The 26968-nt window shown below is 40.2% G+C and overlaps 1 protein-coding gene across 1 annotated transcript in view; it reads left to right on the top strand.

The window, feature by feature from the left end:
• LOC142655281 (lactase/phlorizin hydrolase-like) overlaps positions 1-23498 on the top strand; it is a 31225-nt gene extending 7727 nt beyond the window's left edge. Inside the window, 14 exon segments of the mRNA XM_075829225.1 lie at positions 238-343; positions 2175-2253; positions 3378-4053; positions 4711-5353; positions 5531-7075; positions 7490-7758; positions 8923-9213; positions 9815-10013; positions 12597-12796; positions 16163-16272; positions 18780-18914; positions 18994-19214; positions 21404-21640; positions 22918-23498. Coding sequence (XP_075685340.1) covers positions 238-343; positions 2175-2253; positions 3378-4053; positions 4711-5353; positions 5531-7075; positions 7490-7758; positions 8923-9213; positions 9815-10013; positions 12597-12796; positions 16163-16272; positions 18780-18914; positions 18994-19214; positions 21404-21640; positions 22918-23150 — 4944 coding nt within the window. The 3' untranslated portion in view covers positions 23151-23498.
• The last annotated feature ends 3470 nt before the right edge of the window (positions 23499-26968 follow it).

The following is a 26968-nucleotide window of genomic DNA, read 5'->3' as shown; positions in this document are numbered from 1 at the left end:
TGATCTTCTATTGCAGGCAGAGAAGTGGGGGAGGGCTTCCTCTGCAACCGCTTGCCTTACAGCCAGACACAGGTCTGATCTGAGCTTTGTGAGAAATAATTTGCTGATGCCTTGAGACACACAACAATTTTTTTTTATATATATATATTTCTCATAGTTTTGATAGTTTATTGTTCATCCTGGAGAGTGGGAATTGGGATTAATATCTTGGTTATTTTTCTATTTACTGTTTTGTAGCGCAATGAGTGGAATGTGGAAATTCTTCTATTCAGTCTATCAATGACTGACTGCAATGTTTTATCAGAGGATGATAAATATATTCTCACCTTTAATATCTATTCAGGTAAGATGGCGACCACTCTGTGAATGACTGTAACATAGTTGCCAATATTTCTAAAAAATAAATTCTACAGATACTTTTGTTATGCAGACATATTGAGGTGCGGCTGGACAGGGGAAGGATTTGTGCAATTTTTTTTCTTGATTAATCCCTGTATACTGTCCTCACTATAAGGACCTCACAGTAAGTACAGTACAGAGGGGAGGGTACTCGATGTGCGGCGGCACCCAGAGTCAAATAGGATCGAGAACTACGACAGAGGAACAGTAAATTACATTGGACGTTATTTATTGGATTAATCCAATAGATGACGGCAGAATAATAAAAAAAACAAAAAACCTAGTGATGTCGTTTAGGGTGATACCTCGGGGGCGGGACTGTTTGCGACTATGCTATTGTTATAAAGAGTGATGTCACAGTATTATCGTCAAATATTGATGTATAGAAATGAGTTCTGTAATTTATAGTGAAAGTTTATTTGAGTTTTCAAGAGATGTGAAGGAAAATGGAAGAAGTTACCCATAGCAACCAATCAAGTTTCTGCTTTCATTTTCCAAAGGGCCTCTGAGTCATAAAATTGTAATCTGACTGGTTGCCATGGGCAACTGCTCCACTTTTCCCTTGCACTAGTTTTGATAAATCTCCTCCATTGATTTTTAAATTCCCTGTTAAGGCCCCATGAACATGGCCGTGCCCGTAATCACGGGCCGCGATTCGCATGCACGGCTGCGAACAGCCGCCCACCTTTTCTTCCTGTGCTCCCATACGAAGTATGGGAGCACGGCCCGTAAAAAGCAAAAGATAGGACATGTCCTATCTTTTGCGGTACACCTTCCCGTGAATAAACGGGAAGGTGTCCGTGGACAATAGAAGTGAATGGGTCCGTAATTGCAGTCCGCAATTACGGACGATTTTTAACGTCGTGTGCATGGGGCCTAATGCTCTCTTTTCATCTGTGTTTTCTCCCATAATATCAGATTGATGTCAGTAAGAAGCCATGTTTTGGGAAAAATACGATTCCAAATTAAAGTAATTCATTCTCCATGATGGTTTCTTCAAGTGTAAATCTAAATTCAGAATTCTGCTGGTTTCCTGTTACTAGAGAGCAGTGCATTATGGGAGGTTATATTACAGTCACACAGTTACAGCTATATAGTTAGGTCACATGATTGTCAACGGGGTGGAGCTAAACTGTTGTCTGTTTCCAAGGGCAACCAGCAGAATTTTAAAGACAGCTATGTATATAAATAGAGAAAAAGACCTGAAATAACTCAAAATCTGAACGTAAACATTAAAGCAAAACGTTGTTCCTTAACTTTTTATAAAGCCTTGAATTGTGATAAAGCCGAATTATACTTAAATGGGTTATCCCAAGATCAATATTTATCACCTGTCCACAGGGTAGGTGTTAAATGTCTGATCGCTGGCCACCACACCGCTGTGAGCCCCACCCATCAGTAGAACAGGGTTCCCAAGCCCCCGATTCTTACTCACGGCATGACCGCGGTGAGGAGAACTTTTAATGGACTTGTGGCGGTGCCGCTCCATTCAATGTTTGAGACTGATAAAAAAAAGCTGAGCACTCTACTCAGATGTCTCCGTCATTCTGATAGACTCTGAATGGAGTGGCACCGCACAATGCTCGACTGATGCTACATTTAAAGTTCTCCTAACTGTGGTCGTGCCATGAGTAGGAATGGTGAACTCTGGACTTCGAACAGGGGCCGAGAGTCCAGCGGTGGGGCCCCCCCCCGTGATCAGATATTTGCTTCCTATCATAGATAAATATTGATCTTGGAACAACCCTTTAAAATACTGTGTTGTATCTTTACAGGAATTAGTGGTTCTGTGTCCGCGCTCATGGGATATGACATCAGTTATTTATTACCTGCATCAACTGCTGGGATTGTAAGGTGAGTTTGTGCTATGCTAAAATGTTCTAGAAAGTTCCTTCTCTTCTAGCCTCCTCCTTAATCTTGCCACATCCACAACCTTCTAAGTCCACTGTCTGTAGCAACTCTTCACTCTTAAGAGTTGTAATCAACATAACACAGGTAGATGGGAACCTCTGAGATGGAAGCCATAGGCTACATCAACCAGGAGGCACCTCAGCTTCCAGACCACCTCCGATGCTATGTACTGACATGTCTCAATACAATGCCAGAAAACAGTTCAAGCAACTGCCTGATTAAAGGGGGGTTTCTCACTTAAGACATTTATGGCCTATCCACAGGATATGCCATGAATGTCTGATCGGTTAGACTCATCGAGCCTAGGAGGCTGCATACAGAAGATGACTAAATGGAGAAGTGGCCATGCATGTACAAGGATCTCTCCATTGAAGTCTATGGGAGTAACTCCCAGTGGTGTCCATATAAAGAGCCTGGCATCTGCCTAGCTGCCTCTTCTTCTTCTAGCTACCGTTAGGCAGGGGTTCTGAAGGTGGGACCTCCCACCTATTAGACATTTTATGGCGAGTTCAATTAAAAATACAAGGATAAGACCCATGAATGGTCAAGAAACTAGTCATGTTCACAGAAATTTTAACCATTTGGGACGTCGACATGTTTAATGTTTTCCTACAATTTGCATGTGGTTATTCTCTATCCTAAATTAAAGGGCTTATTCACATTAGAACACCAGCTCTGGAGTGAAATACAGGCTGTAACTCAGGATCAGTACAGGATAAGTAATGGAATGTATGTACACAGTGACTCCACCAGCAGAATAGTGAGTGCAGCTCTGGAGTAAAATACAGGCTGTAACTCTGGATCAGTACAGTATAAGTAATGTAATGTATGTACACAGTGACACCACCAGCAGAATAGTGAGTGCAGCTCTGGAGTATAATACTGGAAGTAACTTAGGATCAGTACAAGATAATAATTTAATATATTTACAAGGTCACTCAAGTTTTTATGGAGATAAATTCTATTCAAAAGCTCGAAAATCAGGTTCAAAGGTGGACATATAGGAAACAAAAACCATTGTATTAATTTACTGTATACTACCTAATGTACTGTATCTTATAATATAGATCTGAGCATTCTGTGGGCAAGTCTTTGTCATCTCGCTCAGCTTTTACCACAGTATGGGAGAGATTTGCTGCCCAGACACCAACAGAGAGAGACACATTCTTGCACGACACGTTCCCTGATGGTTTCCTTTTGGGCTCTTCCTCTTCGGCATTTAAAGTAGAAGGGGGCTGGGCCGAAGGGGATAAAGGACAATCTATATGGGATGTTTTTGGACAACATGGTCAAGCTGATAATAATGCAACTGCCGATGTGGCCTGTGACAGCTACCACAAGATTGACTATGACGTGTATCTCCTGAAGGGCCTACAGTCTAAGGTCTATCACTTCTCCATCTCCTGGTCCAGAATATTCCCAACGGGACTGAAATCCAAAGTCAACTCCGCAGGCGTGAAATACTACAACAAATTAATTGACCGGTTAATCAAAGAAAATATCAAACCGATGGTAACTTTGTATCACTGGGATCTACCCCAAGCTCTGCAGGAGTCCGGGGGTTGGCAGAATGAAGCCATCACAGAGGCATTTATGGAATATGCCGATTTCTGCTTCAGCAGTTTTGGAGATAGAATTAAACATTGGATAACGTTCCATGAACCTTGGGTTGTTAGTTATGCCGGTTACGGCACTGGCCAACATGCACCCGGGCTCAAGGATCCAGGAAATGCCTCCTTCAAGGTACAAACAGTAGAAGAGAAATAATGTGCTTATTTAAAAAAAAATGTTGTAGCTATTTGTTTTTTCATTTTTAATAACTACCCTGGGGACGGCCATACTAGAAAGACACTCATCCTATATTGTGAGTACAGCAGGGTGTGTGTGCTTTATGGTAGCTGCAATGAAAGGAAGTCAATTGGCAGAGAAATGTCATAGTTTATTACAGTCTCCAGGAAAAGTTGGAGTACATTCTCTCCTCCAGAGACCAGTGAGTGACAGGGGAGATTAATACAGAGCCTTTTCCGTGTGTATAGTGTTCCTATCCTGCCTTATCTAGTCCTTCAGCAGTATAATAGAGCTGTTATTAACTTGCCCATCCTCTAATGAGGAGATGACTCTGCTCATTCTCTTCCAGTCTATACAGCAAAGCTGACAAGTAGGCTACAGAAAATAGGACGTGTCAGCCTATTGTGTGTGCCCCATTGGAAAGTGTAAAAACTGGAATATTCAATATGTGGATAGTTACTATTTATACTAAAATAGCTGATGTAGTGTTATCACCATGATAGGCAGTGTAACTGTAAATATGAACTAGTAACAGAGAAATCATTTCACAAAAAAACGAGGACAGTAATGGATAAGTATTTCTCTAATCAAGTCTTTTACATTCTATCTCAGGTGTCCCACAATATTGTGAAAGCTCACGCTAAGGCCTGGCATGTTTACAATGACAAGTACCGGGCCCTGCAACAAGGTCAAGTGGGGATCTCTCTTAATTCAGACTGGGCAGAACCAAAAAAACCTAATAATCCAGATGACGTGAGTGCTGCTGAGCGATCTCTCCAGTTCATGCTTGGGTGGTTTGCCCATCCTATTCTTGTCAATGGTGACTACCCAGAGGTCCTTAAGATGCAAGTCCATCACATAAATACCCAGTGCTCCAGTACAGTGGTTGAGCTGCCCACGTTCACTGAGGAGAAGGTTTATATCAATGGCACTGCAGACTTCCTTGGCATCTCCCACTATACTTCCCGATTAGTAAATGCCTCTGAAAGCCAAAGTTGTGTGGCTGATTATGATAATATTGGAGGATTTGCACCACACGTGGATCCTTCATGGCCGTCCACCTCGTCACCATGGATATATGTGGTGCCATGGGGTCTCAGGAGGCTTCTAAACTTTGTCAAGGAAGAATATATAAAAGGAGCACTACCTATATATATAACTGGAAACGGTATGCCAACACCATACACTGGAGAGGTGTTCAATGACACAGCTCGGGTGGAGTACTTGGCAGCTTACATCAATGAAGCCCTGAAAGGTAACACCACTGTGTTTTAAAGTTCTTTTTGCACAATCATAGTTGAAGGGTAACCGATAATACACCAGATAGATATCTCAAAATTTAGAACCTCATGTACTTCCAGTTTACGGTTTATGTAAATGTTTTGTGTGTTTTTAAGTGTTCTGATCCCTTAAATCTCTTATTTCTCTGCAGCTGTTAAGACTGATAATGTGGCTGTAAATGCATATGTAGTCCGTTCCCTCTTGGACAGCTTTGAGGGTCCCCAAGGATACAGTCAAAGATTTGGTTTACATCACATAGATTTTGAAAATGCAAACAGACAAAGGACCCCCAAACAATCAGCATATCTCATTTCTAGCATTGCTGAAAATAATGGCTTCCCAGGGACTAAATTAGCCAAAAAAGTTCTGCATGCCAAATGGGTACATGCTAAGAAGTTACCAGCTCTACCAGCATCAGAAGTTCCTTCAAAGTCTAAAGTTGTATAGGATAAGTTCTCAAAACAATCTGCTTTTGAAAGGGACATGTACCATTATTCTACAGTTCCAAGTGATTTTAAGTGGGGAGCCTCGACCTCAGCATATCAAATTGAAGGAGGATGGAATGAAGATGGAAAAGGACCTAGTATATGGGACACATTTTCACATAGCCAAGGAGCTAGTTTTAATGGGGACGTCGCCAGTGATAGTTATCACCAGCTGGATGCGGACTTGTATATGTTGAGGAGTCTAGGAGTGAATAGTTACAGGTTCTCCATCTCATGGTCTCGTATCTTCCCAACTGGACAGGGCATGGTCAATAATAAGGGTGTCGAGTATTATAACAGACTTATTAATGGCCTACTAGCAAACAACATCTCACCAATGGTGACACTTTACCACTTTGATCTTCCTCAGGCTCTCCAAGACTTGGGTGGTTGGGAGAATGATATAGTTCTCGAGGCATTTCATAACTATTCAGACTATTGTTTTAAAACGTTCGGAGATAGGGTCAAGTTTTGGATGACTTTTAACCAACCCCACACGATTGTTGCTGCTGGTTATGGCATTGGTCTATATCCGCCTGGAGTGAAAGATGATCCTGGTTCTGCCCCATACAGAGTAGCTCACAATCTACTCAAAGTCCACGCCAGAGTCTACCATACCTATGATGAGAACTATCGAAAAAGTCAAGATGGTGTAATTTCTTTGAGCCTCAACACTAATTGGGCGGAACCCAAAGACCCCACAGATCCAAGGGACATAGAAGCTGCAGATCGATACTTGCAATTCACCTTGGGTTGGTTTGCACATCCTATCTTCAAAAATGGTGACTACCCAGACGTGATGAAATGGCAGGTGGCCAACAAGAGTGAGCTGCAGGGTCTAAAATACTCCAGACTTCCAGTTTTTACAGAGGAGGAAAAAGCCTACATCCAAGGAACGGCCGATGTTTTCTCCATAAACATCTACACCACAAAAATTATTCGACATAAAACTGCAATCCTCCATCCTCCATCTTTCGAATGGGATATTGACGTTGTAGATGAGTTTAGTGATGAATGGCCAGGAACAGCTTCTGTCAATTTCAGGGCAGTAGCCTGGGGCCTGAGGAGGCTGCTCAACTGGGTGAAAGAAGAGTATGAAGATGTCCCTATATACATCACTGAGAATGGAGTTTCAATGGGAAGTAACCCTGATTTTGATGACATTGCTCGAATTTTCTATCACAAGACATATATTGATGAAGCTCTGAAAGGTTAGTCGTGTCATTTTGGGGCTAAGTCAACAGATTTAATTAGAATTCACAAGAAATGCCAAAGGGTATACTATTAATGGTTCCAGATACTTGCCTTCTGGCAATTTGCTTAGTGTATGATTTAAACGAGTTCTCCCTTAAAGGGGTACAGGATTAGAAAAAAATTCTGCTTTCTTCCAAAAACAATCCTACACCTGTCTATGGGTTGTGTCTGGTACTTCAGATCACCTCCATCAAGTGAATGGGGCGGAGCTGCAATACCATGCACAACCTTTAAACAAATGCGGTGCTGTTCTTAAAAGAAAGTAGCCACGTTTTTCTAGATTTGGGGAGACTTTTCTTCACTAATTATACATAGTCCACCAGTAGAGGATGCAACTAACATAATTTTTTTTTTCTTTAAATCCCCAAAAGCTCACAGTTTAGATGGTGTAAATCTGAGAGGTTACTCTGTCAACTCGCTTATGGATGGCTTTGAGTGGGTTCTAGGATACCAAATACGGTTTGGTCTTCACCATGTGGATTTTACTAATCCGACCCGTCCAAGGACTGCAAAACGCACAGCTATTTACTATGCTGGAGTTATCAGCAACAACGGCATCCCCATGCACGAAGAGGAGGAATTTCTGTATGGAGAATTCCGGGATGACTTTGCATGGGGCGTAGCCTCCTCATCTTTTCAGGTAAAGATTTTTTGTTGTTGCAGTAGGAGACTTCTTCAGTTTGCCCTGTCTCTGACTAGTTATATACAGATAAATAAAATATATGACTTTTGGTTGGAGTCCCCAGTATAAGCTGCAAATGGCAAAAAAACATCGACACATACTCACCTTTCTAGTCCCTCTGCGTTCTTACGTCAATGGTCCCGTGGTCTCCCGCATCTCGACACATTACAAAGCAGAAAATCACTGGCCGCGGCATTGATGTACTGTCCATACTGACACCAGCGCATTGGCCAGTGATTGGCTACCACATTTATGTATTGCATATGGCATGTAATCGCTGAAACCTTGTAAACAAAAGGGTCCGTCGTCACAGGAGTGGCAGGATATTTGAAAGGTATTTGACAATTTCTTACATTTAGCCATATGTATCATATAATGGGGTTTTCCAAAGGGTTGAAAAAGCTCTTTTGAATAGTCAGTAGTAAAAAAATGTGATAAATTCTTCTCTTTTATTCTGAATATCCCACCCATCAGAGTTGGATGACGGATTTGATACTCCCTTAACACTGGAAGGATCATCTCCCGTGCTCCTTTGTCATTTGTCACCCCCTGTTGAGTAATGTACGTCATATGAGCGACCGGTAAGAGCGGGGGAAGGGAAGTGACAACTGCTGTAGGCCCATTTCTACTTAGGCCAGTGGTTGTCACTTTTAAGCCCCATTTGTCCACTGGCCATTACAAACTAAAGACAATGGAGAGGAATATATTAAAAAGTTTTCTGGCTTAAAAAAACTGGCAAAATTTGGCGAATGCCATATTTGCACTAAAACGTTAAACTTTTTACTTTTCGAGACACTTTCCAAAAGTTTAGCCGTAGAGTACAGGGCCTACACAGGAACAACAGATTAACTATAATTTACGCTGGAAACTGGTTAAGTTATGGCGCAAATCTTCCCTGCTCATAGAAGGCGTAGATTTGCATTTCTGTTGAACAGATCGCCAAAGATGCTCCAAATTTTTTAAGAGTTGTGCACCTCTTAATATATTTGGCGCATTTTCCACCTACAAAAATTAGTTCGCAGTAATGTATTTGCCATTTCAAAGAACTTTGAGTTAGAAAATTTATTTTAAATACAAATTTTTTATTTTAGATACAAAAACATTCTTTTTTTTTCCTTCTAGATTGAAGGGGCCTGGAGGGCCGATGGGAAAGGGATCAGCATCTGGGATCAGTTTTCTCATACACCATCTAAAATTGAAGATGATAGTAATGGAGATGTGGCATGCAACAGCTACTATCGGGTTGATGAAGACATAGAACTTCTCAAGGGGCTTCGGGTCTCACATTACCGATTCTCAATCTCCTGGCCTAGAATTCTGCCAGATGGTACGAAGAACCACGTCAATGAAGCCGGCATTGGTTACTACTCTCGCCTTATAGATGGTATGCTGGCTGCTGGTATTACACCACAGGTAATATTAAAATTACCCCACCATACTGTCCCCAGTGAATGTGCAATAAGGAACATGGGAGATGGAATAAGACAGTTTTCTTTTCTTGGTTGTTTGGACAGCACTCCTTTATAGATGTACTTTAATGCTGCACTCAGACATAGCAGTTTGTTGTGGATTTTTAATACGGATTCCGTATAATGTTAGTAAATTGAAAGTTTTACAAAAATTTCGGATTTAATCCTATGGCCATGTACAGACATGGCTGAGAAAATCTTAAGACATGCCTGCTCTGTGTGGATAGAGTTTTGTAAAAACACCATTCACTAGCATTGCACTGCAAATGTGTTAGGGATTTTCGGTGTGGAATCTGCAACGAAAATCTTCAACAACTCTGCTGAGTCTGAACTTGGGAAAAACACGGCTTATCCACAGCAAAATCCTTATGTAACACATATGGATCTTTTCTGCCATGTCTGTACACGGTCTTCATGAAATCACCATAAATGCATTTCTTATGGTCCTGAAATTTGGTACCGCACCCGAGGTGTTAATTAGGAGAAATCCCCAATGTAAGTCGTTATATAAGTTTGTTCTCATTAACATATTTTCATTTGTGCAGGTCACTATTTATCACTGGGATCTTCCTCAAGCTTTGCAGGACGTCGGTGGTTGGGAGAATGAGACAATAGTAGACAGGTTTAAGGATTACGCTGAAGTTCTCTTCCAAAGACTGGGTAACAAGGTGAAGTTCTGGATCACTCTGAATGAGCCGTACATCATTGCCAACCTGGGGTATGGAGAAGGAGCCTTTGCACCAGGTAATTATTATATGTTAGTCATTTCCCTGAGAAAGTTCTTACGAAAACCAGAGCTGTGTTGGGGTTTGAACTAATATGCCTTTTTCATACTGTACCCTACCTGTTCCTATCTCTCTGACCGCTCGTTCAGTGTGTAATTTGCTGGTTCCACTTCTCCTCTTCCCCTTGCTATCGGGGTTCCTCAGGGATCAGTCCTCGGTCCGCTCCTCTTTTCTCTCTACACAGCCCCTATTGGACAAACCATCAGCAGATTTGGCTTCCAGTACCATCTCTACCCTGATGACACCCAATTATATGCCTCCTCCCGTGACATCACCCCTGCTCTAATACAAAACACCAGTGATTGTCTGTCCGCTGTCTCTAACATCATGTCCTCTCTCTATCTGAAACTGAATATTTCTAGCACTGAGCTCCTTGTGTTCCCACCATCTACTAACCTCCCTAAACCTGATGTCTCTATCTCAGTGTGTGGCACTATCATAACTCCTAAGCAGCCGCCCGCTGTCTCTATCATAACTCCTAAGCAGCACGCCCGCTGTCTCTATCATAACTCCTAAGCAGCACGCCCGCTGTCTATCATAACTCCTAAGCAGCACGCCCGCTGTCTCTATCATAACTCCTAAGCAGCACGCCCGCTGTCTCGGGGTTATTTTTGACTCAGATCTTTCCTTTACTCCTCACATTCAATCACTTTCACGCTCCTGTCATTTTCACCTTAAAAACATCTCCAGAATCCGCTCTTTCTTACGGAGGAAACTGCCAAAACTCTCATTGTTGCTCTGATTCACTCTCGTCTTGACTACTGTAACTCATTACTAGTCGGTCTTCCCCTCACTAAACTCTCCCCTCTCCAATCTATCCTCAATGCAGCAGCCAGGCTCATATTTATGACCAACCGCTACACCAACGCCTCTACCCTGTGCCAGTCACTGCACTGGTTGCCCATCCCCTTCAGAATTTAATTTTAAAATTATTACGCTCACCCACAAAGCTCTCCACAGTGCTGCACCTCCTTACATCTACTCCCTCATCTCTGTCTACCACCCTACTCGGGCTCTACATTCTGCCAACGACCTTAGATTAAAATCCTCCATAATCCGAACCTCCCACTCCCGTCTCCAATATTTTTCTCGTGCTGCACCGTCCTCTGGAATGTGCTACCCCAGACAATCAGATTAATTCCCAATATCCACAGTTTTAAACGTGCCCTGAAAACACATCTATTTAGACAGGCCTATAACATTCCCTAATCTGACTCCTTTCCATGGCCCTCCTTTTAGATTAGTCATCAGAATAAGATTCCCTCACACTCCTTCTCTTCACGTCCGTCATACACGGATACTGGCTGGTGACCGGCTCAAGCAGCTTTATGTTACCACCGCATGTGTATAAAAATGGCCGGACCATTGTACTGACCAAACACTGTTACACTTTGTGTCTACCTTATTTCCTCATAGATTGTAAGCTCTTGCGAGCAGGGTCCTGAATCCTCCTGTCTGAATTGTAAATTAGGTTTGTCACTATGTAATGTCTGATATTGTCTGTTCATGTTCCCTCTAAATTGTAAAGTGCTGTGTAATATGTTGGCGCTATATAAAAGATTATTATTATTAGGACTATCTGAAGTACAGTCAGTGCGATACCACTAATATAATCCTACTAGAGAAATCCAATGCACAATAATATTCTATAATCAGACTTATTCAAAAGGGATTGGTTTGGAAAAGTTAAGCATATATGTATATAGAATCTCATGCAAGGGAGCAGTATTCATAGTGTAGTAAGGAGTATGTAATATACGAAAATTATTTTGAGACTATTCATAAAAACTTTACCTCAACTATCTTTATTTGAACTGTCTTGTGAAGCACCATCAATAGGCTGACATTCCATTTTCAGCTTTGCTGTGTAGACTGGGACAGATTAAGCAGAGTCCTCTCACTATCATAAGAGGGTGGATGAAATAAAGACTTCTTAATTGTACTGCTGATAATTGTACTTGATAGCAGCACTATACACACAGAGTTCTGTGCGCAGTTTTCCTGTCAGTCTCTGGTCTCTGCGGTGAGATGCTGTACTTTATTTCTTTTTGGAGATTGCGTTAATTTATAGACACTTCTCTGACTACTAACCCCCATTAATTGCAGATGCCATAAAGCGCACACCTCTTGCTGCACTGTCTATACAGACAATACAGGAAGAAAATGTGTGCCTCCAATATGGCCACCCCCAGGGAAGTTTTAAAAAAGAAAATAGCTACAAAATGTATAAAAGATTAATAAACAAATATTTCTTATTCTACAGATTTACATCTGATTCATTAAACCACAATTAAATACATGAGACATTTCCTTAAAGGGTAATTCCACCAATGTTTATTTTTCCCCCATTTCCTGGGTAGTAGTCTCTCACACAACAGTCCATGGGTGCTCATTTTCTAGTACCCTGAGGGCTTTTACTTCCTTTCTAGTGCTCCGAGGGGCTTTTACTTTCTTTCTAATGCCCTGAGTGGCTTTTACTTCCTTTTCTGTAAATGTTGTATTTGTTGGAAATTGTAATACTGAGTTTTGACTTTCCTCCTAGGAATCTACTCACCCGGGATTGGTGTATACTTGGTGGGGCATAACTTGATTAAAGCCCATGCAGAAGCATGGCACCTGTATAATGATAAATACAGAGCCTCCCAAGGGGGTCTTATCTCCATCACCCTCAACTCCGACTGGGCTGAACCGATTAACCCTTATAAACAAGAAGACATCGATGCGGCTTGGAGATACATGATGGTATGCAACATCTGTTTGGGGTTTTGAGGATAATATTGTAATATCTTGGTTATTTCAGCATTGTTGGGTAACGGGTATAATAATGGTAATACATTTTTGATATCATAATCTACAATGTCAAACTTTATGAAGAGACCCATACTTGCCCAACATACAGCCATGCAACTCTCTATAAATAAATGGGTCTCCAAGGGTCATGTCTTATGCTGGTCCCACACTGGAAGACCTGATCATCCTTTTCTAGTTTTGAAGGTATGGTAAGTGTAAAACGCCTTAAAAGGTGACTCTACACAAAAGGCTTCTTGAAATGTTTCTTGGATTTCCATTGACTAGTGATCATTATGATCAGAGAACACAGCGCTGGTATTTTTCTTTTGAGACTAGGCAGATCTTTGATTGGCGTCTCAATCACTACACTAATGACGAGACAAGAGTGGAGGCTGGAGCGTTAGGGTATGTTCACACGGCCTATTTACGGACGTAATTCGGGCGTTTTTGCCCCGAATTACGTCTGAAAATAGCGCCTCAATAGCGCTGACAAACATCTGCCCATTGAAAGCAATGGGCAGACGTTTGTCTGTTCACACGAGGCGTATATTTACGCGCCGCTGTCAAATGACGGCGCGTAAATAGACGCCCGCGTCAAAGAAGTGACCTGTCACTTCTTTGGCCGTAATTGGAGCCGTTATTCATTGACTCCAATGAATAGCAGCGCTAATTACGGCCGTAATGGACGCGGCGTTCAAGCGCCTGCACATGCCTGTACGGCTGAAATTACGGGGATGTTTTCAGGCTGAAACATCCCCGTAATTTCAGCCGTAACGGACGCCCTCGTGTGAACATACCCTTAGCCTTATAGGCTAAGATAAAGATTGTTGAGTTACACCACATGTTGTCACATAAGTAAAGGCATTTGATGCAAAATATTTTCTAGAGGTTTGCACTTGTATGTAATGTTCTTTCTCTCTGTTTAATATCACCATGGCCAGTGACTTCCTCCTCAGCTACCCTGTCTGGTATCACCTCATTTCTAGACACCTGATTATGGTTCTGTCAGGTGTTGAATTTTTTTAATCATTTAGGCCCATAGACTTATCCCTAGAGAAGTATTATAGTAGTTATATTCTTGTATATAGGGAGCAGTATTATAGTAGTTATATTCTTGTATATAGGGAGCAGTATTATAGTAGTTATATTCTTGTATATAGGAGCAGTATTATAGTAGTTATATTCTTGTATATAGGGGACAGTATTATAGTAGTTATATTCTTGTATATAGAGGCAGTATTATAGTAGTTATATTCTTCTGTATATGGGGCAGTATTATAGTAGTTATATTCTTGTATATAGGGGCAGTATTATAGTAGTTATATTTTTCTATATAGGGGGCAGTATTATAGTAGTTATATTCTTGTACATAGTGGGCAGTAATATAGTAGCTATATTCTTGTATATAGGGGCAGTATTATAGTAGTTATATTCTTGTACATAGCAGGCAGTATTATAGTAGTTATATTCTTGTATATAGAGGCAGTATTATAGTAGTTATATTCTTCTGTATATGGGACAGTATTATAGTAGTTATATTCTTGTATATAGTGGCAGTATTATAGTAGTTATATTCTTGTATATAGGGGCAGTATTACAGAAATTATATTCTTGTATATAGGGGGCAGTATTATAGTAGTTATATTCTTGTATATAGGAGCAGTATTATACTAGTTATATTCTTGTATATAGGGGGCAGTATTATAGTAGTTATATTCTTGTATATAGGGGGCAGTATTATAGTAGTTATATTCTTGTATATAGGGGGCAGTATTATAGTAGTTATATTCTTGTATATAGGGGCAGTATTATAGTAGTTATATACTTGTATATAGAGGCAGTATTATAGTAGTTATATTCTTGTATATAGGGGCAGTATTATATTAGTTATATTCTTATATATAGGGGGCAGTATTATAGTAGTTATATTCTTGTATATAGGAGCAGTATTATAGTAGTTACATTCTTGTATATAGAAGCGGTATTATAGCAGTTATATTCTTGTATATAGGGGGCAGTATTATAGTAGTTATATTCTTGTATATAGGAGCAGTATTATAGTAGTTATATTCTTGTATATAGGGGGCAGTATTATAGTAGTTATATTCTTGTACATAGGGGCAGTATTATAGTAGTTATATTCTTGTATATAGGAGGCAGTATTATAGTAGTTATATTCTTGTATATAGGGGGCAGTAATATAGTAGTTATATTCTTGTATATAGGGGCAGTATTATAGTAGTTATGTTATATTCTTGTATATAGGGGCAGTATTATAGTAGTTATATTCTTGTATATAGGGGGCAGTATTATAGTAGTTATATACTTGTATATAGGGGCAGTATTATAGTAGTTATATTCTTGTATATAGGGAGCAGTATTATAGTAGTTATATTCTTGTATATAGGGAGCAGTATTATAGTAGTTATATTCTTATATATAGGGAGCAGTATTATAGTAGTTATATTCTTGTACATAGGGAGCAGTATTATAGTAGTTATAGTCTTGTATATAGGGGCAGTATTATAGTAGTTATATTCTTGTATATAGGGGGCAGTATTATAGTAGTTATATTCTTGTATATAGGGAGCAGTATTATAGTAGTTCTATTCTTGTATATAGGGGCAGTATTATAGTAGTTATATTCTTGTATATAGGGAGCAGTATTATAGTAGTTAAATTCTTGTATATAGGGGCAGTATTATAGTAGTTATATTCTTGTATATAGAAGCAGTATTATAGTAGTTATATTCTTGTATATAGGAGCAGTATTACAGTAGTTATATTCTTGTATAGACGGAGCAGTATTATAGTAGTTATATTCTTGTATATAGGGGCAGTATTCTAGTAGTTATATTCTTGTATATAGGAGCAGTATTATAGTAGTTATATTCTTGTATATAGGAGCAGTATTATAGTAGTTATATTCTTGTATATAGGGGCAGTATTATAGTAGTTATATTCTTGTACATAGGGAGGGAGTAAAATAGTACTTATATTTTTGTGCATAGAAGGTAACAAACAGAAAACTGGTCCCACAGTTTGCGACCATCAGAGATCACCTCAAAACATGCAGGGATATTTTGCATTACTGTAGGAGAGTTTTGCATCACATTATACTTAAAAAGAACGGCATCAGAAAATTGTTGCTACTTATAAGGTTCCATATTTTTGTTTTACATTTTATTTGATTTTGACAATGCTGATATATTCAGGTACATATGGGCTGGAAAATAATCACATGCTTTTGTGTAGTCGCACGTAGTAATAATAATAATAATCATGTATTAATGACTTTCTACTTTCATTTACTTTCAGTTTTTTGGTGGCTGGTTTGGTTATCCTATTTTTAAAACTGGTGACTATCCGGAGGTTATGAAGCGCAACGTGAGAGAGAGGAGCCTTGCTTTCGGGCTGACCCAAAGCCGGTGAGTATCTTGGTGACAGGAGGCTGAACTAAGTACCCCCAATTCACAGCCTATGGAATCTCTATGTATACTTTTTTTATTACATTGTCTGTCGTTTTAAGAGGACTTCAAAGTTTTACTGAGAGACTGTATAGGTATTTATTAGTTCATACTGTGAACATATGTTGTGTTGCACTGTATATGTGTATTTTTGTCTTACAGGTTTGCTCTAGATGGCAGGCCCTACCCCACATAAATGAGGGGATTCTGGGGGTCCTTGACAAAGGAGGTATGGAGGCCTGGCTAGGCTCAGGAGGGCCTGGCGGGAGACAAAGTGTGGTGGCGCTGATGTGCTGCGCCACGACGCTGATAGGAAGAGGGCAGAGAAGAGTCCATATGGGAAAGAGGATAGCACCTTTAGGGGAGAGTGGGTGAACCGCGGGAGGTACTAGACCGTAGCTGCTGATGGTCTGTGAAGTAGAAGAGCATGATCTGGTGACGAACAGAGCAAACTTGTCTCTAAGCTTGTCTGCTGGGGCTGTGGAAGTAGTTAGCCTGTGTGTGGGGACCAGTCGAAGGGTAAGCGGTACTCCCATTCACTTCAATGGGGGAAGGCTGTAATACTGTGAAGCGCCGCTTCAGTGTCTGCAGAAGTAAATGAAGGGGAAGTAGTGCTAGTACGAACTCCGCGCACTGTTCAAAACCGATGATTGGCAGGGGGTGCCAGGCATTGGAGTCTTACACCAATCGATATTGATGGCCTATCCTGAGGATAGGCCATCAATTTCTTAAGACTGGAAGACCCCTTTAATTGAAAATATCTGCCATGCAGTCTCCATAGGCAGTCAAGCGTAGTCCCACCTTGGACAGCAATTCCATTTCAGGAGTGGGTACGAGCAAGCCACCACATACAGTTTCCTTTCAGAAGGGTTGGAGGGTTGGGCATCTGACGGTAGCGGAAACATTTTGTTCAGAGTCACAGGACACCTGTCTGACAGTTTTCAATCATTGCTGACGGAACACATCCTCTTGACAAGGGGAATGGAAATACTCAGTTGTCAAGAATTTACTATAACAGACATATCAGGAGAGGTGACAGCTCCTTTATAAATTCAGTGACTCACAGGTGATGTCTTCTCTGATGGGAGCCGTTCTCTTTCCTTTTCTTCTCCATCCGGCCAAAACCGTCCTGGCGACTTCTCCTGGCGACTACCGAGATTCCTGCTCAGACATCTTTGGCCCCTTGCTTCTGCAGCCATCCCCAGCCTCTATAAAAACACAAACAAATTCAGATTCTAGATCCCTAAATAAATATAGACACCCAGAGCCCTTAAAAAATAGAGGACCCCAGACCCACTTAATAGACCCCTTGCAGCCCCCTAAATAGACCACAGAACAGAACCTCTAAAAAAAATTGTCTCCCTTAATGCAGACCCCAGACCTCAACACAAACACCAGACCAGACCCCCTTTATACGGACCTCCTTAAGACAGACTCCAGACTGGACCGCTTTAATACAGACCCATTTATACATAGACTAATTACCCCTCTATACAGACCTCAGACCAAGAAGAGAGAGACAGACGTTCTACAAAAATGCAGGAAACTTGTGGAAAAGTTGTGAGGCTGTGTGAAATAACAAAGTCTGGGTCTGGTCTCTTGGTGACAAGTAGGGTCCTGTAAAGAAGATATTCCTGGTGGGTGAAGTGTTTCCACCAGTAAGTATTGTGCAATGTTTAAGGTATTGTGCCACTTTATGTGTTACTGTATAACCACCAAGATTTTGTGCCTCTAGGAGAGTTGTAACCACTAGGCTTATTGTGCCTCATAAAGAGTTATAACGATATGTGCCACTGTACCTGAAGTTGCATTCAGTAAAATAAAACTGTTCAAACTTGACCTGCGATTGTATTTTCTCAAAGAGGAACCACTCGAGAAACCCGACGTTACACCGGCAACGATAGAAAGCCTCGACAAAATATACGTTATCATTATAATCTTTATTATTTTTATGGTCTTATGGTTGGATAATATTTTAAGAGAGAACCATCCAGAAGTAGAATACACCACTGCTATGAAATGGGATATTACGGCAGAGATGGTACGGAGTATGGAGGGGACAGGTATGGATGGGAAAGGTTATTGACTGCCTTGTATATCATCGTCAGTATTTTTAGATGTATTCGCTGGGCAGTGGATAGCGAGTGAAGAGACTGGCAGAGAGGATAGGTAGAGAATTGAGGTTAGAGGTGGATTAACCAGGCAGCGGATTTGAGGATGGATTGATGGGTTACAAAAGTGTTAGAGGTAAGACCACGGAGGAAGATGTTGCGGTGTTCTAAGCGGGATACAATGACGGCATGTAAAATTAATTTTGTTGCGTTTGAGGAAAGAGTGGATTTAATAAATGTTTTTGGCTTGAATGTGTGGCCTGCAGGGCAGTCTGGTACTACAGCTGTTAATGTATATTGCAAAAAAACTGATTTTACTCTTTGTGCATAGTAATGTCTATGTTTTTTTATCTCCAGGCTCCCAGAGTTTACTGAAAGTGAGAAGCTAAGAATAAAAGGGACGTACGACTTCTTTGGCCTGAACCACTACACTTCAGTTCTGGTTGGACGAGCTATCTATGCACTAGAGTATCAGGCCTATCAAGGGGACAGGTAAGGGTTGACAGACAGACTAACATTTTAACAACAACAACAATTGGAGATTTGATGTATTTTCTGTACATTATTACAGGGAGGTTTATTTACTAAGCGACCGAACCTGGCTTGGGTCTGGTAGTATATGGTTAAGAGTGACGCCTTTTGGCCTGAGAAGGTTATTACACTGGATAAAGGAAGAGTTCAACAACCCTCCCATATATATCACAGAAAACGGGATATCTGAGCGTGGGACGAATCTAAATGATGAATGGAGAACGCATTATTATAAGTATTATGTAAATGAGGCACTTAAAGGTATGGAAATATTTACAATGCAAGTAGGAAATATCTGCAATCCACATCTGACAACCAAATCCAATCTTCATTTGTAAGTCATAAATAGATAACTCCCAAGGCAACATAGGCAAATACTTACAGCTCTGTACATACAAGGAGGCCTAAACACAGCGAATTTACTGATTTATTTTGGACTAATGACCCCTTCCTGTAGGTCATTATATAATTACATCTACTATACATTCTCACTATTACCTTGTATCTTAATTGTATTTAACAGGTAACTCTTGTCTCCCAACTATTAAGCAATTGCACACACAACTTCTCTTTCTTTATACTTGCTGAACATGGGTTTAATCACTATAACACTGCCCCTATATACAAGAGTATAACTACTATAATACTGCCCCATATGTACAAGAATATAACTACTATAATACTGCCCCTATATACAAGAATATAACTACTATAATACTGCCCCTATATACAAGAATATAACTACTATAATACTGCTCCTATATGCGAGACTATAACTACTATAATACTGCTCCTATATACAAGAATATAACTACTATAATACTGCCCCATATGTACAAGAATATAACTACTATAATACTGCCCCCTATATACAAGAATATAACTACTATAATACTGCCCCTATATACAAGAATATAACTACTATAATACTGCCCCTATGTACAAGAATATAACTACTATAATACTGCCTCCTATATACAAGAATATAACTACTATAATACTTCCTCCTATATACAAGAATATAACTACTATAATACTGCCCCTATATACAAGAATATAACTACTATAATACTGCCCCCTATATACAAGAATATAACTACTATAATACTGCCTCCTATATACAAGAATATAACTACTATAATACTTCTCCTATATACAAGAATATAACTACTATAATACTGCCTCCTATATACAAGAATATAACTACTATAATACTGCCCCATATGTACAAGAATATAACTACTATAATACTGCCTCCTATATACAAGAATATAACTACTATAATACTGCCCCATATGTACAAGAATATAACTACTATAATACTGCCCCCTATATACAAGAATATAACTACTATAATACTGCCCCTATATACAAGAATATAACTACTATAATACTGCCCCTATGTACAAGAATATAACTACTATAATACTGCCTCCTATATACAAGAATATAACTACTATAATACTTCCTCCTATATACAAGAATATAACTACTATAATACTGCCCCTATATACAAGAATATAACTACTATAATACTGCCCCCTATATACAATAATATAACTACTATAATACTGCCTCCTATATACAAGAATATAACTACTATAATACTTCTCCTATATACAAGAATATAACTACTATAATACTGCCCCATATGTACAAGAATATAACTACTATAATACTGCCCCTATGTACAAGAATATAACTACTATAATACTGCCCCCTATATACAAGAATATAACTACTATAATACTGCCCCTATATACAAGAATATAACTACTATAATACTGCCCCTATATACAAGAATATAACTACTATAATACTGCCCCCTATATACAAGAATATAACTACTATAATACTGCCCCTATGTACAAAAATATAACTACTATAATACTGCCTTCTATATACAAGAATATAACTACTATAATACTGCACCCTATATACAAGAATATAACTACTATAATACTGCCCCCTACATACAAGAATATAACTACTATAATACTGCCCCTATATACAAGAATATAACTACTATAATACTGCCCCTATATACAAGAATATAACTACTATAATACTGCCCCCTATATACAAGAATATAACTACTATAATACTGCCTTCTATATACAAGAATATAACTACTATAATACTGCACCCTATATACAAGAATATAACTACTATAATACTTCTCCTATATACAAGAATATAACTACTATAATACTGCTCCCTATATACAAGAATATAACTACTATAATACTGCTCCCTATATACAAGAATATAACTACTATAATACAGCCCTCTATGTACAAGAATATAACTACCGAGTATAAAACCTAACTATATCGTGTCACTGGGGGAATCAACGGTGATAATTCTAATGCTCCCGGATTTAGAAAGCCGCTTCTGATCACCATTTCCACTTGTCTAATATCTGTGTCTCTGACTGTTCTGTTCCGCAGCTGTAAAGTACGATGGTGTTGACCTCCGCGGATACTCAGCCTGGAGTTTAATGGATAATTTTGAGTGGGCGACAGGGTACACTGAACGTTTTGGTTTGTATTACACCAACTTCTCTGACCCAAATCTGCCTCGTCTCCCTAAAGAATCTGTGAAATATTACAGATCTGTGGTTCAGTGCAATGGCTTCCCCGATCCACGTAACGGGTCTCATCCTTGTCTAGATCCGGAACCTGAAGGTAAGTTTAGAAGATCATCAATAATATTTTTGAGTCAGAATTATTTTTTAACATGGAGAAACATGTTTTTACCCAATTAAATCAAGAGGGAAGAGACATTGGGTTGAAGGCAGGGCATAGATGGGGCAGGGGTCCATACATAGAAGTTTTAGACATTTTTTATGGTGAGCAGCAGGACTGTCTCCAGGTTAATGTGGGTCCTTGAGCCATAATGTCACATCCACCAAGTATACTATACACCAATAATGCCAGCAACATCCAGAGCTGAATTCAAAATTCTGCTTGTTTCCTGTTACCAGAGAGCTGTGCATTTTGGCAGCTCTGTTGTCAGGGTATGTTCACACGCTTAACCAAAAACGTCTGAAAATACAGAGCTGTTTTCAAGGGAAAACAGCTCCTGATTTTCAGACGTTTTTTAATCAAACTCCTGTTTTTCGCTGTGTTTTTTACGGCCGTTTTTGAAGCTGTTTTTCTATAGAGTCAATGAAAAATGGCTCCAAAAATGTCCCAAGAAGTGACATGCACTTCTTTTCCGCAGGCGTTTTTTAAAGTGCCGTTTTTGGAAAACAAGGCGTAAAAAAACGCCCCGTTGGAATAGAACGGCGTATTTCCCATTGAAATCAATGATCAGATGTTTGTAGGCGTTCTGCTTCTGTTTTTTTCAGCCGTTTTTAGAGGCGTAAACCCCCCAAAATACGCAACACTACGCATGCACATACCCTTAGAGCCAATCTGTTAGGTCATACATCTGACCGAGGGGTGGAGCTGAATTGTCTGTTTCCAAGGGCAACCAACAGAATGTTAAATTCAGCTTTGAATAGGAATTCTATAAGATACACATGATGCAGGAAGCAAATTACTTGCAAAATTTCTCAACATTTTATGTAGATTTAAACTTAAATGCAAAAGTCACAGTCAGTGTTGGACTGGGCTTCCTTTGGCCCACCAGAGGAAATGACTGAGCGCCCATTCTCAACCAATACAGAACATGTGAACGTCCACTTATAATCGTATTGTAATCTATGTTGTTATCATTGTACACACCGGACACATCGTCAATAATGTCTAATAGGTTATTTGTGATCAACCCATAAGAAACAGACCCTAGTGGTAAGTGATTGGCTCCAAAGTCAACTCCATGTCAGTGTTTGGACCCACTGGAGGATCCCCATGTATTCTGGTGGGCCAGAATTTAAATTCTTTTTCATATTCGAGCACCAGTATTACATGTAAATAACCGGAGACCAGAAATTTAGCCAGAATTCCTTTCCTTCCAGCAGGTACAACTACCGGACCTACAGCCAGCGTCAGCAGTCACACCACAGGACCCCCGGAAGAGAAGGAATCGCCAGTTGTCGACTTTCTCGGACTGGAAATATCCACCTCGGATGCCATGATCGCTTTATATGTAGAATTTGCTTTCTTACTTGTTGCCGTCTTGGCCGTCATTTTGCTTTCGTTCTTAAACCGTAAACTTCGTAAGGACGTAAAAAGAGAAGAATTATTTTAGTTGTGAGCATAGAATCAGATAAAACATCAACATGAATGAACTGGAGCTAAATAAACTATAAAAAAAATGTATGTGCTAGGATTTTATTTTTTTTCTTAAAGAAACCGCATCCACAAGTATAGGCTACACCCCATAACAGCGAAAGTGCCCCAATAAACAGTGCCAACAGATTGCCCCATAAACAATACTGCCGGCAAAGTGCCCCACAAAGTATCAACGGATTTGCCCATTAGAGTAGTACCAGCAAAGCGCTCCTAATAAACTATACTACCAGCAGAATGACCCCAATAAACATTACCCCCAGCAGAGTGCCCCCTTATAAACTATGCCAGGGTAGTGTTTCTATTCACACAGACATAGCTAATACAATTCTGTCTGCAGCCACCACAAGGGGGAGCTCTCTGCATATAGATGTATACAGCTCCCACTGAATTCCATGGGAACAATATAAGTAAGTATACCACAGGCTCCCCCTAGTAACAGCTACTTGTAGCCTTTGTGGGAGACTTTCCTGCACTGCCTGAACTCTGGGAGATTTCTCTTATTTCCAGAGGCAAGTATGAGAGTATAAGAATGTGTCGCAAGTGTTGTACATGCACAAATGACTAAAATAAAATATATTTATTACATGTGACATTTTACTCCGGTCTGACCTTGCGACAAATTAAGCCACGCCACCAAAATGCAGATGCTGGTGCCCACAGATGCCTCGTTTCCAATGCAGCCAATAAGCATTTATGTGGACGTCCTGATCCTGTAGTGTATTATGATTGCATAACAACTTATAGGTGGTGAAGTAGCTGTAAGATGTGGCAAAAGGGCGTCAGAAAGAAATGTCTTCAGATGGATACTAAATATGTAGATCAGGTGTCTTTAACCTGTATCTGTCCAGCTGTTGCGTAACTACCCCTCCCAGCATGCCCGTTGTGGACACCAACGCACTTGGAAACCCCCTTTAAAAACGTGTTTTCCCCCGATCTACATTCTACCTGGATTGAATAAAGGCAGTCATTTGTGTATTTGTGGGGTCACCACAAGGTGGTGCTGCAAAGTTCCCAATGATTGAGATATAGTTTTCTCTATCTGCCATAAATTGCCATTGAATTCTTTCATTGAAAACCACCTTAGTCTAGTACAAAGGGCAATGCAGATTTCCTATCAAGTAAAAAATAACCATCATTCTACTACAAGGGACTCCCCAGATCTCCCATCAATGAAAGAGTAACCACCTCATTCTACCACAAGGTGGCACCCCGTATTTCCCATCAAAGAAAAAGTAACCTTGTTCTACCACAAAGTGGCGATGGAATAATAATCTCTGTAACAGGTGGCGCTGCAGATCTCCCATCAATATAACAATGACCATCTTATTCTACCATAAGGTGGCGCTGCAGATTTCTTATCAATATCACAATGACCATCTTGTTCTACCATAAGGTGGCGCTGCAGATCACTCCCAAAATACCCCTACAAAATATATATGATGGGGCAGGTTTATTATGGTCTTTGCGCCTTTGTTACGGTTTTTCATGTCCCTATTTTTTGGGCGCATATATTGTGGGCTAAATGCGTGTGGCAGAAAGAACATTGACTTGCGACCTGCTCACCACGTCAGGTGAAGTACTTAGAATATGGTCTTGGATTTGTCAAGTCGTGGCATTCGCCAGCTGAATCACTGGCGTGCACGTGTTGCTGGTCTGGTATACCACCCAATAGGTGATGTAAAGGAGGGAGAGGAGTCTAAGATCCGCCAAATCAATCCAACAGCGTGCGCGTCATTGAACAATTCTGCACATCTTCAGCCTTACAGATCTCGCTTTAGGTTATCTATCTTCAGCCCAGTATTAATAAACCTGCCCCAATGTGTTGATTTATTTCATTATGTTTTACTATATAAATTATTTACATTTCTTTTTTGAGGACAAAGTTATTGAAAAAATCGCTTTTGCCATTATTCCAATAAATCCTAAACATTGTTTTAAAGTTGGGATTTTGCTATCTCATTGTGCTCTGTAGATGAAGCGGTCAGATACAGATCTGCCAATTAGCAGAAAGTAATAAATACTAAATATGGACTTTTTAACTGGGATCAAAGAGCAAATCGAGCTTGATAAGATATGTCCGCGATGAAAGACTTCAGTCAATGAAATCACTTATCAAACCCCAATCTCTCGCTTGTTGTGGCGTTTCGCATGCTGACCTCTGATGCCGCTACAATTGGGACTTTCTCGTCTTCTCTCTGGTACTGCTGTCATCTGACCTCTGGCTACACATCGTCATCTGCGGGTACCTGTAATGCAATAACCATAGATTTGGAGACTATTCTAAAGATTGCAACCAGGGGAATACCCTGCAGCAAAGACCATACATCCCTGAGGGTGTTATGAAGACAAGGACTCCCTTAGACACCGCACCCCAGGTTACTCACTACCTGACTCCATTAAAACAACATGAACAGGCAATTAAAAAAAATCTAATCTTTTATCAACTGTTTGGGAAAAAGGAACCGGTTGCCAACCTGTATACAATGTATATGATCAGACGAGACCACCTAAGTGCAAGAGGATCCTCTGGCAGGACCCCGTCCTGACATGATAATGGCGCCCAGCCACAACAGGGTTTCTAAATTCCATCAAAAGATGACTCCATCTGGAACGGACTATGGAGCAGATTACTCGCTGCTGGTGTCTATCAATCTTATTGTGTAATCTGGTGGACATGTAGATGCTCTGTGTAGCTGTGGCACTTTTTCACCTGGTTGATCCAAGGTACCCCAGTCTAAAGCCTTGAAGAAATGTGTACCAATTGTGTACCTGGCCCATAAAAACTCTACAAATTCCACGCCCATACAGGTTTTTAGCAGTGGCGGCCTGGCTATGAATCCGACCAGAGGCAACATCTGCCTATTTTTGGATTTTCATATATGAACTGAGGTCCTGACACAGCAAGTGTTTCGCACCATTGTAGAGGTGCCACACACGAGCTCTAGGATGGAGATATGTTGTTTTGTGCCACTTTGGTGACATAAGATGCTGTACACGGGATCATCAATACTCAATGACATCTGGTCACAAAAGTGTTAAGAATGTTCTCCACCTAAAAGGATAAAAATATATCGTGAACATTGCAGCAAGATCTAGAAATGCCACGTTTAGGTCCCTCCAAGCCTCCTTGCCCCCTGTCGTCCCTCAGTGGGTGGCGGTTCTGTCTTGACCTAAGTGATCTGAGCCAGACTGGTTGCTATGAACAAATTGTCTTACAGCTGTGGTTGTTATGCAGTGTATACCTATACCGGCCAACCATCTAATGTGTATGGATGTCTCCCGACTGTTGGGGGAAAGAAGGATCGGGCATGTTAGATTTTAATATGCCCAATCCTTTGTTCACACGTGAAATAAGCTACAGCCATAGGTGCCTGACGATGACATATTCCCCTCTTCACATTGAGAGCGCATGTGTATGGGGTGTTGGGAGGAATAGCTGTCGGCAAAAAGGGCATTTAGCTATCTAAGATATATGGCCACCTTGACCTGTGTGGTTGTCAACATGTGTGGTCACATTAGGTATTGGTCTTTACACTTGAACTTAGGTATTTATTCAAAATCCACCTAATGTATATTAATGGTTCCATTTCCTACGTTAACTATCAATGACAATGACATCTCCGTGCTCCTACAGCTGTCTCATAATCTCTTCGTAAATAGTTCTACAGCAATGTCTTTATCAGTATTGAAGATAAGACGGCAAAGGACCATTTATGGCCTTTATCTGTCTATAAATTACTTGGCAGGTACATGTGGGGATACACAGTGGCCAGA

The sequence above is a fragment of the Rhinoderma darwinii genome, chromosome 6, assembly GCF_050947455.1.
Source record: "Rhinoderma darwinii isolate aRhiDar2 chromosome 6, aRhiDar2.hap1, whole genome shotgun sequence".
Taxonomy (NCBI): Eukaryota; Metazoa; Chordata; class Amphibia; order Anura; family Rhinodermatidae; genus Rhinoderma; species Rhinoderma darwinii.
The sequence above is the reverse complement of the archived record's forward strand: the minus strand, read 5'-3'. Positions and strand labels throughout refer to the sequence as shown.